Genomic DNA, 15,944 nt, shown 5'->3' with positions numbered 1-15,944 from the left:
AACATCTCCGTTCGTAAACTTTAGACATTACAAGGCGTAACACGAATAGTCCAAGAGCCCATGACAAAATAAGTGACTGATACAGTACACGGTAGTCTTTGAATTACCATTACGAAGGGTAACCAAGAAATGTTTGTCTTACGGGCCGGAGTGCGGGTTTTTCACCAAGGCAACCAAAAACATTTTCACCAACAAAAATTTCATAGGGAATTTTACATGGGAAATCAACAGAATGTAAAGGTTCCCTCCCCCCCGCCTCTTTGAAATTATTAAAAAATTCAGACAAAATTGTTTTTGCTCCAAATTGTTCCAAAACTTTGTAATTAACTAAAATCAAGTAAATAATGCTAAATCTCAGTAAAATTATGAAATTGCGATTGAAATTTCACTGCTTTTTTGAAATTCCGCAAATCACACGATGTTACCTAAATTTACTAAAATGATGGAAATTTAATGAAATTTAGCTAAATGCGTCGCTTTGGAACCATTTGGAAAAAAAATATTTTGTCTGATTTCAAATTTCGTGATTTTCATCGTCTTTTCGCGCCATCTAGGAACCGAAATTGGAATCTATTTTTTTAATTTCATGTTGTCATGAGATTAATTACTGAATACAGCCGAATTATTTTGTTAAAGAAAGTTCGATAATGGAAGCTCCAAATATTTTAAATAGCCCAAGAGGTTATTATAAAAAGCATGATTAAGGTTTATTGTTAAGAAGTAAAGAGAAATACATAATTTTAAACGTTTATAGCTCATTAAGACAACATTAGCCCCAAGAAAGCGTGGTAACTATTTTAAAAGAAACTGCCAATTTAACTGGTAAGACGGAGAAATAAATTTACAAAATTAAATATTTCTACATACTATTTTAAATTTAAGAATGATAGGAATGCCTTATCTTTTAAATTTGCTCGCCCCCACAATTATGAAATTTAAAAATAAAGATTCCAATTTTGGTTTCTAGATGACGCTAAAAGACGACGAAAAGAGCAAAATTCGAATTTGACCGTAAAATGGCTAATTTTAAATTTCACGCGGTGGAATGACCGGAAACGATATGAGGCATCCTTGCGCCGATTGTACTATATATCTTTCTTAGCCTGCAATTGACTATAGGGAAAACAGATTTAAACGTATAAAACTTAATTGAACGACTTAACCGGTGAATTTTGTTCGGTTAGGGCCAATGTAGAAGTATAAACAAGCATAACGCTAAAGTAAAAGTGTGTTATAAAAGCATGTAAAAGCGACATGTTATAGGCATTCTTTGAGCCATTCAGATCAATTTTTGCTGGTCAATATCACATGAATTATCAAAAATGCAACTTCATAACGTCTATCCTTCAGCCAAACTGTACACCCTTATTAAAAAGCCCTGTTAACCTCTGTGAAAATGGACTATCTAGGTGAGCACTGTTATATTTGCGTTAATCTAATTACTCTTGAGCCTGAGTTTAACAGTCACTAAATGAATTAAATGAGAGTCAAACAGTATTTAAGAAACTAATTATTTAATAAGGCTATTAACGAAAGAGATTAACATATACCTCGAGCATTGTTACAGCTTATTCATACAGCGAGGTAATAATGAGATATTCGCGCGCATTAGGGGTCACAGTTGTAAATACACGGGCGTTTAGAAATAGCGGCGATGGCGCCATCTAGAGATCATAATCAGAACATAACAAGCACAAAGCACACCCCAGCCCATCCGTGTTCTCCCGTCCATCCTCCCCATTACGCAATAATCCCTCCGCCTTTACCCTCCGTCCTCCATATTAAAATATAGCCCTCCATATTCTACCCTCCACCCTCCCGAATACGATTTAAACCCGGCGTTTTCTACCCTCCACCCTCCATTGAAACCTTAATTGAGCCCTCCATATTCTCTCCTCCACCCTCCCGAATACGATTTAACCCCTCCGTTTTCGACCCTCCACCCTCCATTGTAACAGTGAGCCCTCCATTTTCTAACCTCCACCCTCCCGAACATGATTTAACCCTTCCGTTTTATACCCTCAACCCTCCTCAATAAAATGCAGCACCTCCATTTTCTGACCTCCGCCCTCTATTCTTATTACAAGAGGGATGGCTTCTACCCTCTAACCTCCGACATATATCGGAGGGTTTTCAATTCCCTCCGGGACTCCGGAGGGTCCCTCCGGAGTTTTGCCCATGTATGCACAGTACACAAAACAATACAAAAACACGAATTCCAATACAAACGTTCAAAAGATCGTTTAAACTAACAAGTAAATCAAAACCGTCGTTACGGTGGGCGTTAACGTTAAAAAATATATCAGATGTTACTAGGAGTTTAGCCGTTACATCGGTTTTGCTCCGATGAACCTTTTCCAAAGTTCATGAAAATGCTAACGCGCTGAATACATTTTGTCTACAGACACACCAAAAAAAATTGTAAAACCACTCCTAGGGAACTCTCTTATGGTAAAGTCTTGTTAGAAGTAGGGGTTATAAAATATTAGTCTTGAAGTATTTTAAAGGATTAAATCAATCACGGTTGTATAATTTATAACGCACGTCGCTTGGGGGTATCTATCAAAGCGGGAACGTTCACTTTTGTGCCATTCGGGCCGCGCGAATCGCGATTCAAGTGCCAATTATTTAAAAGTTAATTACTTGCGAATCCGCATCGCTGGATCCAGCACCACGTGCTGGATCCATCAAACCGAAAAATGCGATGGATCCAGCTGGATTGCTGGATGAGGGATCCAGCAATTGCAATCCCTAGTTGGATCCTGGAAACCACCGCTTGATTCTCTACAATTTCAATCATTATTTTTGTGGCAAACGTTTAGTAGACTTCAAAAAACTTGGAAATGGATTTTGAAATATCTAATTAGACATAATTGGCTTAAAAATCACGTACATTATTGGTATTTAAATGGAAGTCACTTTTGTTTAACATCATCGAGATTGTGAATCTTTCAATTTATGGTTCGTTTATCAAGAGCAGAGGATACCGATATTATTGCACGGTATTTTGTAGAAGGTGGACCAATTTGAAGAAGAGTGTGTAAGTTTTTTCAAGTACAACATCCACTAAATACAGTTAAGTGAGCTGTCAGCGAATTTCAACAATTTGGTAATGTAGAACCCAGGTTTCGTGGATTGGGTCAGCCTTATTTTGACTTTAATAACACTAGTGCTCGGATTTCGATTAATTTTTATCCAAGAATAAACTAAGCTCGGTGATATTTAAATAATATTTATTTAAATAACCAATAGTTGAATAAAAATTGTAAAATGATTAAATAATCGAAAGTGAATAAGCCTATTATTTAAATATATGCCACTTTTATTCAAATAAATGCTTGGTTGCGTAAAAAACATAATTAAATAAGTTAAAATGATATTCTTTTTACCAATGTTTTTTAAATAAATCGGAAAATTTGTGGATAATGAATAAAAAATTCCGAGCACTAGATAACACTGTTCTTGTATTGTTTGCCGTATACTATCGACAAAGTTGCGCAGCTGTGAGTGCCGATAAAGGTTGCAGTAAAATCTGTGTTTGCACCAAGGACTGATTGTAGGGGATTTTTAAAGACGTAACGACTTCCGTAACTGGCTGCTCAATGCGGTGAATGACGATCCGCAATTTATGTGGCATGTTATCTACACCGAAGAATGTTCATTTTGTAGAGATGGACCTTTCAAATATAAAAATTATAACTTAAGGCAGGACGAAAGGTCACTGGGGATTCGAACATCATCACTAAGTTAATTTCCAGCTCTTAAATGTTTGATTTGGACTTTTAGGATATCGTTTGAGTGGTCCAGTATTTTAGCGTCAAAATCTGAACGGCCAGAACTATTTCCGTTTTCTACAGAACGAGCTTGCTGAAAGACGCTGAATTTGGTTTCAGCAAGATGGCGCCCCACCACATTATCACTGAATTACTGAACCACAAGTTTCCTGACAGATGGATTGAAAGAAATGGTCCAGTTCTTGGCCTGCAAGGTCTCTTGATATGAGAAAACGAGAACCACCGTTTGTCTAAAGGTAACAATGAACACGGTTGAAGAGGTAAAAAAGACCAACAACGTTTGGGGAAACTAAAATATAATTATTTAATACGCTAATTCCCATACGCGGTACTTCGGCCGATAGGCCTTAATTCAGGGCGAAGTTACAACTTATGTAATGTTGTAAAATGTTGTGTAATGTTGTGTAATGTCGAGGTAATGTTGTGTAATGTTGTGTAATATTATATATTATATTAATGTATTTAGTATTGTTTATCATTAAATAAAATCGCGCTGTTGTGCTTTATATTTTTCATGTGTTTGCTAAACAAAAACTACACTTTTAACTTGGCGAATTAACCGATAAACTTTGCTATTATCAAAATTAAAAAACGTCAACAGTAAATCTTACCATGAGCGTAATCACGACTTTGTTTCTGGTGGCACAAAATTGTACATTCGTTTCACATTAAATTACACAAAAGTAATTTAATGTAATTCTCATTAATACTGCTAAATAAAGATGACAAATTGATTATCAACAGTTGAATATCTATAATCGGTCTGTCTTTAATTTTATATATAACATATTATTGCTGTAGGGATAGAACTTTCTATTTAAATAGCAAAAGAGCAGAGGCAGTGGTACTGTGGTCGAGATCCATCGCCATTTGGCCTCAAATCAGAGCGTAGATCGTAGTGACCTCAAATTCCCCGAACATATTAAGAATTTAATTGTTAAGATTTAAAAAATAACACGAAAAGTCCAGCGATCCAGCGAATCTGAGCTATTACTTTCGATCTGAGAAGTAAAAATGACCAAACTACCGGCTAGTTGAATAACTTAAGATATGGGTGATTGTAGCTGTTACCAGTAAAATTTTTTATTTGCATATTTCTTACGAAATTAATTTTGCTACTACAAATATTTGATTTTATTATATAATCTAAAATTTATAGTCAAAAAAATTTACAAGACTAGCTATACTTTAAATTGACCTACGATTATAGCTGGCTATATTTTTTTACATTAACATAAATTCGATAATTGCCTTAGCTCGCTCACACTCCCCATCTTTCTTCCATACTTAAACCTTTAACGATATTTTTCTAGAAATCGATAAATCAGTGATAAGATTGTTTGAAACATAAAATTAACTTTAAAACAGAGTCATATAAAAGGGACATATGGGTAAGCTCCCAATTATTTCGACCTTTGGTGGCTATCTTTCTTCTGATACTTGTTGCTTTAATTTTTTGAATGGACATACTAATATTTGGAAGTCGCAGACAAGCTGGTAGAAAGGTTTTATACAGGAACCTCCCAATAGTTTTGTCTTGTTTTTTAAACCAGATCTTTTTCATCAAATAATATTCTGGTAACGCTGACGCCAACTAATTATTTATATCAACTCATATCTTTTACAACTGTGATCTGCAAAGGGCAACTCGACCAAGAATAGACCAAATGAGTGAAATTTCCATTTTGAGAGAAAGTGATAAATATTTCATTGTGCATACAGAAGCAAATTTAGACCCCAAAACCATTGATAATTGATAACCCAAAACTAACTTAATCTACCTTAGTTATAAAAGCCAATACGAAAAGCGAGAGTTAACAGCGATGAGATTTGCTTTATCTCGAAACGATTAGCATGTTACGCAATTATACACAGGGTAAGCCACTCGTGACATATGGCACTATACAAAAACAACGCGTAGATGATGTTATTATTGAAGCGCCGACGTCAACCTACACGAAAATCGCAAACTAACCGGGTAGTGATTAATGGTTGGTTGATATTCTAAGTTGTTCAACAAAAATCTGTATTATTATAAGCTACTTAACAACCGTAAGTATGAAACTTCCTATTTTCGTGGTTGAGGATTGCCAACGCTACTCAAGTTGTTAGTAGTCTTTGAAACTGAGCAGTAACGGTGTTCGAGTAATCACCCCACCAGAATTGTTCACAAATCAACGAAAGCTCAATAAAAATAGAAAAAAAGAGAAAAAATACGTTTACTTTGGAAGAATTACTATGAATTATTGACTATCATTAATCCTCAGTTCGTTCTGCTGCACGTAGTTATTTTCGAATTTGGAACCAAAATGTGTTTTAGCTCGTACTTATGATCATCAATTCCCTTGGTAAGTAATTTTGCACAAGAAGGGAGCAAGACTTATGACCATCCGAAACGTCCGATTACGCAATCGCTTTTCGACAAACTGTCATTAGCGGAATTTTTTCAGAGTCACTCTTATACGATTATGTTACTTATCGTATAAATCTAATAGAAATTCACGTAGTTTTCTAAACTGACCGCGTCGGAATCCTGGTGGAGCAGTATTTTTCGTCAAAGGGCTGCAGAATTGGCATTTTTTAAATTTAGTTTAATCTTAAAATATTTTACGTTAAAGCTTTTCGACAATTTAACGATTTAGCATAACAGTGGGGTGGTGAAGTGGTTAGCACTTTGACCTCGCAGGAAGAGGAGCCGGGTTGATCCCACCTTGTGGCACTGGGTGAAAACTCGGAACAGCTCCTTCTGCGTTGAGTTTGCAAGTTCTCTCCCCACTGGTTTAAGGGGTTTTCCCCGAGCTCTTCGATTCCCCCTTCCATAACAACTTGTTGACATTAACGGTTATAGTTAGTGTTGCGAGCTGTTGGCTCACGTGGCTTGCAGGGCTTGCCACCACCCTCCTACGCATTGTAACCCGGCCACCGAAATTAAATGCCTTTAAAAGTAGCTCGATGACTTAGGCCAAGGTGGTGCCTTGGTTAATAGCCTAGCTGATTATTATTATTATTATTAACGTTTGTTTCTCCAAAAAAACACTTTTCTTTTCTTCGGCTCGTGGGCCTAAAATTACGGCCTTTTAACATAAAAAAAGATAGTTAATTTAGGGTTTACCCAATAACGAAAATAAATTGGGAATCCGTGTTCGCTTTATAATTAGTACATGAGATCTGGTCGTCACAGTTTGCCTATTTACTTTTTTCAGTCACTAGTGTCTAAAAGCATGGCGGTGAAAGCGTCGCGTGAATCTAATGATCGTCAGCTGGGCATTATGACATTCAAACCGGATACACAAAATGTCGTACAGGCGAAAAAGATGACATTGATTACGAAGCGATGTTTCTGATGAGCGTTATTAAACCATCAATGCTTTTAACATAAGATTTAACTCATCAGTACGTCTTTGTCCAAAACTAACCCTGTCATGAATTTTTTCTTTAGGTTGTTTATGAGAACGGATGACTATTTCATTAAAGTGTAGATCGACTCTTGAATTAAGCGTGTGCTTCGATATGGAGGTAAACATAATGGTTTAAAGTACGCGTTAAGTTAACGAGCGCAGATGAATTAACGAAGAACGCCGAAGCCTACAAAACATTATTACTCGCATCATTGACGAAACTTTAGTACAACTTGCAGCATAACAAAATTTTGTTCCGTAGATTTAAAATTGAAGATGACAATGATCAGAATCGTTTGGCGAGCGTCGATATTGTTTCCGATATTATTGATTCATTTTCGGTCAACATTAGGAGATTTCGTTTGCGATGAAAAAACCACCACTTCAACAAACAAATTCTTAGAGAAAGCATGCCGTACGTACTTTTTTATTTTATAATTCCCATCGCGGCTGGGTTTGGTATTTGTATGACGCAGATTTATAGTATCTAAAAACTAAAATAAATATATATTTTATATATTTTATCTACAATACATATTAATTCATATTCTAAATAAATAATCATTATATATAAAGTTAACAGATATTGTAAACTAAACGTATATAAGTAGATTATTATTAAAAATAAAGTATTTATACAACCATTAATTTCGGGCGGGAGCTTACCCATATGTCCCCTTTCTATGCCTCTGTTTTAAAGTTAATTTTATGTTTCAAACAATCTTATCACTGATTTATCAATTTCTAGAAAAATATCGTTAAAGTTTTAAGTATGGAAGAAAGATGGGGAGTGTGAGCAAGCTAAGACAATTATCGAATTAATGTTAATTTTAAAAAAGCCAGCTATAATCGTAGGTCAATTTAAAGTATAGCTAGTCTTGTAAATTTTTTTTGACTATAAATTTTAGATTATATAATAAAATCAAATATTTGTAGTAGCAAAATTAATTTCGTAAGAAATATGCAAATCAAAAATTTTACTGGTAACAGCTACAATCACCCATATCTTAAGTTATTCAACTAGCCGGTAGTTTGGTCATTTTTACTTCTCAGATCGAAAGTAATAGCTCAGATTCGCTGGCTCGCTGGACTTTTCGTGTTATTTTTTAAAACTTAACAATTATATTCTTAATACGTCCGGGGGAAGTTGAGGTCACTATGACCTACGCTCTGATTTTAGAGCCAAATGGTGATGGATCTCGACCACTGCCTGTGTTCTTTAGCTAGTTTAAATAGAAAGTTCTACCCCTAGAGCAATAATATGATATATATAAAATTAAAGACAGACCGATTATAGATATTCAACTGTTGATAATCAATTTGTCATCTATATTTTGCAGTATTAATGAGGTTTACATTAAATTACTTTTGTCTCATTTAATGTGAAACTAATGTACAATTTTGTGCCACCATAAACAAAGTCGTGATAACGCTCATGGTGACATTTACTGTTGACGTGTATTAATTTTGATAATAGCAAAGTTAATCGGTTAATTCGCCAAGTTAAAAGTGTATTTTTTGTTAAGCAAACACATGAAAAATGTAAAGCACAACAGCGCGATTTTATTTAATGATCAGAACACCATCTACATGTATACTTACTAAATTATACTAAATACATTAATATATGTATCACCCGACATAAGTTGTAAATAAATATATTTTAGTTTCCCCAAATGTTGGTCTTTTTTACCTCTTCAACCGTGTTCATTGTTACCTTTAGACCAACGGTGGTTCTTGTTTTCTCATATCAAGAGACCTTGCAGGCCAAGAACTGGACCATTTCTTTCAATCCATCTGTCAGGAAACTTGTGGTTCAGTAATTCAGTGATAATGTGGTGGGGCGCCATCTTGCTGAAACCAAATTCAGCGTCTTTCAGCAAGCTCGTTCTGTAGAAAACGGAAATAGTTCTGGCCGTTCAGATTTTGACGCTAAAATACTGGACCACTCAAACGATATCCTAAAAGTCCAAATCAAACGTTTAAGAGCTGGAAATTAACTTAGTGATGATGTTCGAATCCCCAGTGACGGTTTTCGTCTTGCCTTACGTTATAATTTTATATTTGAAAGGTCCATCTCTACAAAATGAACATTCTTCGGTGTAGATAACATGCCACGTAAATTGCGGATCGTCATTTACCGCATTGAGCAGCCAGTTACGGAAGTCGTTACGTCTTTGAAAATCCCTACAATCAGTCCTTGGTGAAGCGAAGCTTTGTAGGAATGGTACCTTTATTTGCATAAAATTTTCCAAACACAGTTCTTACTGCAACCTGTATTCGTCGATGGTATACGGCAAACAATACAAGAACAGTGTTATCAAAGTCAAAATAAGGCTGACCCAATCCACGAAACCAGGGTTCTACATTACCAAATTGTTGAAATTCACTGACAGCTCACTTAACTGTAATTAGTGGATGTCGCATTTGAAAGATCTTACACACTCTTCGTCAAATTTGGCCAACTTCTACAAAATACAGTGCAACAATATGCTCTAGATAAACGAACCATAATTTGACAATCTCGTTGATGTTAAACAAAAAGTGACTTCCATTTAAATACCAATAATATACGTGAACTTTAAGCCATTTATGGCTAATCCATTTCCTAGTTTTTTGAAGTCTACTTAACGTTTTCCACAAAAATAATGATTGAAATTGTAGAGAATCAAGCGATGCTTTCCAGGATCCAAAAAGTCTAATTTTTTAAGTTGCGTTTTTCAGTGAAAAATGTCTTTTTCCATAGAATTAAAGGTATACGTATGTTTCAGATGATTCTCTACAATTTCTCAATTGACAAAATTGATCTAGCACCTAGTGGTGAAAAAATATTTTTTCTAAACGATAATTGTTTTATACAAATTCAGTAATTGTTTTCGAGTTTTTATCACGAAAATTTCAAATATGAACGGTTTATTAACAGAGCGCCATTTAGATTTAGTTATTTTTTATAATTAATTTATATTAAATGTATTTTAAATATAGTGTAGCTTGTTTCTGAAATTGATATGTTGGTGATTGGAGCGGCATCTATTTGATGTAGTGAATTTTTAAAAATTAAATTTAGTTTGAAATTTATGAATACAAGCATATAGTTAACTGATTTGAAATACTAATTAATGTATTCTCTAATTTTTTTTACTATTTGAAATATTTAATTAAATACAGCCAGTTGAAGGTTTTAAATGGTAGCTCTTTGTATAAACGGGCAACCGTTTGATCATGATAACGATGCAGATAAAATGCACAGTCTGTCACATTGCCTCTAACTTGGCCTAAAAGCGGTTTATCTTCTGACGTTTGTTAAAACGAAGTCAGTTGTGTTCCAGTGAAGAACCCTTTCAATTCGTTGATTTCACCCTTATTCAAACTTCAGTTATCATTTTCTAGACCGATTTTTATGAAAACACGACACCGGCTTACATTTTTTAAACATTGCTCAAAGCCGAAAATTAGTCCTGACTTTTAGTGGTTACGTGAAATAATTACAGAACTAATTCATTTGTAGCTTTCATGCATAAAAGAAAGCTAACGTTTTACTATTTATTTCATTTTATTAGCCCGAATTGACAAAGTGAAATGCCTGAAAAATTACGCCGATTGTGCAGGAAAAAATGGAATACAGCTTCAAGCAAGTTTTCTTTTTAATTATACAAAAAATATTTTAATATGATAGCTAGTTAACATAAAATAAGTTTATTTTGTTTTGGGTATTTTAATACGATGTTAATTTTTAATTGTTTTTTGCACTTACATTTCCGAAAATCACTTTTAAGGCGTTTTTTGGTGTAGCTTAACGCCACTTATCGTTTCATAAGTTGTCAACAGCCAATAATATCGTAATAAGAAACTTTATTGTAGAAAGTTAATATTTAATCTTCAAGGATAATTATGGGATAGTATTTACTTCAACTTAACTTAAAACAATGAGTTGGTAACTAATTAGCGTTTGTGCCGTTCTAGTCCGCAATTGCAAAATGCAGTCCTTTGTTTCCTTATACCAACATATCGGATTTTCAAAATCTTATTTGTCACGTTTGTGAGGGCACCCAGACTTTTTTCTACGGACAGGTACGTCAGCCCTCCTTGTTTAGCCTTTTTCCATGCGCAGAACCATAATAATAATAATAATTAGTAAAGCTAATATCCTAAGTCATCCAGCGACTTTTAAAGCCATTAATCCAGGTGGCCGGGTTACAAGGTGTAGGAGGGTGGTGGCAAGCCCTTCATGCCACGCGAGCCAACAGCTCCCTACAATAACTATTACCTTTAACCTCGATCAATTTTTATGGAAGGGGAAATCGAAGAGCTCGGGGGAAAACCACTTAAAACAGTGGTGAGAGAACTTGCAAACTCAACGCAGAAACAGTCGTTCCGAGCACCACCATTATTTATCACTTGGATCATTTAAGTAGAGAACTAATACTTTTAGGCAGATTTAGATATTTTATAGTTATTTTTTGGTTTATCTTAAAAACAACTCCGATAAAAATTAATAAACGTTTGAAAAATTAAAAAAATTTGTATAATAACTATTGAGATGAAGACAAAGCAAATTTTTTGCAGTAACTAATTTCAAAATGGATATACTAACTTACGACCATGTTAATTATATAGTTTTGCCGTTGTGTTTTGTTAAAAATGTCAGCGTTCACGTTTGGCCACGAAACAAAGTCTAGTCATTGTGGTATATGTTTTAGACATATTTGTAGGAGACACAAAATTGCAACCGACTAAGCGTCAAAAGACTCGTTTAAAGATTATGAAGACGTGGAAAATGCAATAAAGGAAAATTGGAAACAATTAGCGGAAAAATAATTATTTGGTAAAATTAAAATTAAAAAATGGGTGAAGCATGATTGTGATTTAATAAATTTTTATATCTATTCTTGAAAATAAATGGCTTAAAGGTGAGAGGGTACGAGAAAATAAATGGCTTAAAGGTGAGAGGGTACGAGAAAATAAATGGCTTAAAGGTGAGAGGGTACGAGAAAATAAATGGCTTAAAGGTGAGAGGGTACGAGAAAACATACGCCAACCAGCTTTCAATTTAATTAATTTCATTATCTTTTCTATCAGAATTATATAAAAATTATACCATTTTCGACTCGCAGTAAGAAGAGCCGGGTTCAATCCCAGCTTGTGGCACTGGGTAAGAACTTGGTAGAGTTTGCAAGTTATCTCCCTACTGGTCAAAGTAGCTTTCCCTTCGAATTCTACGGTTTCCCCTTTCCATAAAACACTTGTGGATGTTAACGGTTATAGTGGCACGAAGGGCTTGCCCCCACAGTCCTACGCATTGTAGCCCTGCCACCCGAGTTAATGACCGAAGGCCTAAGGTGGTGCCTTTGGTATTAGTCTAGCTGAATATTATAATTTTTTATATACAGAAACATGCTTCTAAGAGGCTTCATTTTTCAAAATACTAATCATAAAACGCTTTTGAACGAGAAATAAATTGGTACTTTAATTTAATAAAAGAAAATAATGTAATATTTTACTCGTTAGGCAGAAAAGATCTCGGGGGAACGTTCGAGCCATGATGTAGCGTTAAGTTTGGCGATTTCTGAAAAAACTATACGCCCATTGAGATTTAACTTAAGCTTGCGAGGGTACAACCTTCAAAGTTTTGGCCTAGATCGACAATACTCTCGATAGATGTAGTACATAATAAACTTCTTCTCTATCACCTTTATTAGGATGGCTTCGATATATTATGCTGCCTTGACACGTACGAAATTGAAGGTACAGGTATCACGTCACTAGATAGAGACGCCATTGCAGAGGTACGCAGAGTTTTGGTTTTGTAATATCACTTTTGGAGAAACATTTGTTTATGCGTCGTTTATTCACAGAATTGCTACACAGGTCTTGATGACTCTCAATGCAATGCCACTTTCTCACGGAAGTTGCGTTGCGCGGCGCAACCGTTCTTTGAAGTCGCTCAAAAGGGTTTATTATTGATTGGCTTAAGAGGCTTGGCATTTTCATTTTAATTCAGAAGATGTACGAACTCAATAAAAAATCTATTCTTTTGAAATAGTGATTCTAAACAAAACTTTTAATATTATTTCTTGTCAAATCAATTTCTATTGTAACCGATTTATATAGATTCGTTATAATTTAACACTCTGACGCGGTGCTATGATCTGGGTTAGCGTTAATGATTACACAAAATTTTACCCTGGAAAAGTTATTAAGATAGGAAATTATTGTAACTATTGTTTATCAGGGTATTATTTACATTAACGATATGATATTGGATGAAAGAATTGAAGTGCCAAAAACGCGGTTATAAAAACTGTAATTGTTATTTTGATAAAATGGTTTGATATTGAAAAACTGTAAGACGTCTCTTTTTCCCAAGCAAGATGAGATTGGCTTAAGCTTCTGGGGGAAAAGCTGAATTCATTTTATTTGCTGCCTGTATGCGTATGATTAGACTACTTTTAGTCGAAGGCAAAAGAAGCATAGGAGGAGTTTCAGTCGTTACTATTTTGATATTAAAATTAAAAATTAAATAAAAACTGAAAACGTGAGGTGATAGAGTTAAGGCAATTTTCATTTTTCGATAATATATTAGAGAGGGGGATGTCTATCCGGTGATTGAGAATTTCATTCTCAATCACCGGATAGACACAAAGAGCTTGGCTCCAGCCGTTCACCCGCGCCTATCCCGTTCCTCCCCCACCCGCGCCCCCATCTCAATCACCAGAATTTCCAATCACCAGAATTTCTAATCACCAGAATTTCTAATCACCAGAATTTCCAATCACCAGAATTTCTAATCACCAGATTCCCCCGTTCACCGGTTGCTTTCCCCCAAACCCCATTCACTGGATACTTTATCTCTCGTTCACCAGCTCCTTTCCCCCATTGCTTTCACCCCTTCTAATCACCAGTTGCTTTCCCCCATCTCTAGGCAATAAAAACAACCATAATTGTTATCTCTCATACTATCGAACCCAATCGCTAGAAATTGGCTTTTTCCCCATTCGCTATAAATCGCAGCAGTTTGCCAGAATTAGTTTTATCTCTCCGAAATAATTAATGTACCCAAAATTGGACCGCCAGTTTATTATTCTTTTTAGGGGAATCTCTATGGGAGTTTAACATTACAATAAAGCTAAAAGGTCCAGTTTGGGGTACATTTGGTCCGAAATGGGGTACATAGGGCCGAAAATGGTGACTTTGGTCGTTTTTGGGGTACATTTGGTCCATTTTGGTCCATTTTTGGGTACATCCCTGCTTTCCCCCATCCCCATTCTCCAAAATTAGTTTTCCTCGCGCAGATATCTGGAGATTAGATTTTTACCCGTTTGCTTATCGCTTCAGAACTCCTTAATTTTCTAATCTCTAGGCAATAAAAACAAATTATTTACATTTAATTTTTTATTTTAGAACTTTGTTTTACATGTTGGTAGGTACTATCAGATATTCCATTAGATGGTTATCTTGTACATTACACAATTAAAACAAATTAAAGTAGTTAAGTTTACAGGCATTTAAATGGGGTGAAACGATCTCCTGCAACTTAATTTAATTAAAAGTTCTAACTCACGTATTTGTAGTGTTTAGCAGCAGTATCGTCTTCTTCTTCTTCTTCAGGTACAGGTGAGATGTATTTGTCAGCGACCGTAGTTGCTTTTGGCGTCGGTGGAATGTCCCATTCTAGCGAGATGTACTTTTTTTCCGATGGTGAATTATCCCTCGACGGACAGTGTGGAAAGAATCTGGCATGTTCCCATTCTGGTACGTCTCCTGATTCCCATCCTTCTAATACGCCGTGGCACTTGTAACATCGTACTTCATCGCCCCGCTGAATATAGTAGAATCCAGCCTTCGCTAGTTGCTCCTTAGTAACGTGGGGATTTTTCCAGTGACGAAAAGTTTCAAGTCGATACACTTCGATGTCCATAGCTGATCTAGACCAAATACGTTCTATAGTTTCAAATGATACATTCTCTAAGCCTACATTTACCCCTAAGTCTACTAAACCTAATTTTATCAATATGGTTTAATTTCTACGCTAAAATTCTCAATATAAACGCTTTTTTCAATATGCAAATTGTTTTAAATATGTCTAAAAATATAGTCTATTACAAAGAAAAAAATAGTTACTTACTTACTTTACGGGTAGAAATCCATTGTCGAGCTGTAGAAAAGACTGAGCGATCCGTCAGCAGGTCTTTACTCGTCAATGCGCCGTAGAGAAATGACGCATGGAAAATTAATGTATTCCTATCTTGTTGAGAATAATTCATCACGTGATCTAAACTTCAAATAACCCTCAAATTCTATTGGCTGTCTCTCTCTGACAGTTTAAACTGCCTCTAATGATTGACGACACATATTAACCCACTTGAGTATTTGGAAAAAACCCTTTGCTACTCGAAGGAGAGTTTTGGAAATACCACGTTGACGATATCAAAATCGAGCTCTCACTTGAAAATGTTTACGGAAAACAATCCTCTTGGAAAATTGAGTTACGTAGAAGATTGCTAAAAAATGGCTAAGTGTTATGTTTTTTTCAATAACGAGTCTTATTTTTACATTTTAAAGTATTTATTAAGAGTGAAAAATCCCATGACTACACTGACGGCATATCTTAAGTGCCGGTGGAAAAAAATCCATTGCTCAAAGTTCAGTTATCTTATTAAACGTGCGCGTGCACAGAAAAATGAACGAGTCACGTGATAGTAACTTAATTTCTACGCTAATCTTACCCCTACTAGGCCTAATTTCTGTCTAA

The 15,944-nt window shown here is 35.2% G+C and overlaps 1 protein-coding gene across 2 annotated transcripts; it reads left to right on the top strand.

Annotated features, from left to right (window-relative positions):
- The first annotated feature begins 5,714 nt into the window (after nt 1–5,714).
- On the top strand, nt 5,715–13,238 carry LOC149944418 (uncharacterized). Of its 2 annotated transcripts, XM_090175781.1 has the most exons (7): nt 5,715–5,846; nt 7,234–7,310; nt 7,455–7,607; nt 10,753–10,823; nt 11,156–11,263; nt 12,892–12,978; nt 13,048–13,238. In XM_090175781.1, the coding sequence occupies exons 3-7, from the start codon at nt 7,469–7,471 to the stop codon at nt 13,186–13,188; spliced, it is 546 nt and encodes a 181-aa protein (XP_090031907.1). In that variant the 5' UTR covers nt 5,715–5,846; nt 7,234–7,310; nt 7,455–7,468; the 3' UTR covers nt 13,189–13,238. The 2 variants fall into 2 exon arrangements, with proteins under 2 accessions (XP_090031907.1, XP_090031908.1); XM_090175782.1 differs by lacking the exon at nt 7,234–7,310.
- Nucleotides 13,239–15,944: the final 2,706 nt, after the last annotated feature.

This window comes from Leiobunum rupestre, chromosome 5 (genome assembly GCF_980474605.1).
Source record: "Leiobunum rupestre chromosome 5, qqLeiRupe1.1.hap1, whole genome shotgun sequence".
NCBI classification, from domain to species: Eukaryota; Metazoa; Arthropoda; class Arachnida; order Opiliones; family Sclerosomatidae; genus Leiobunum; species Leiobunum rupestre.
Note: the sequence above shows the minus strand (reverse complement) of the source record. Positions and strands in the feature narration are given on the sequence as shown.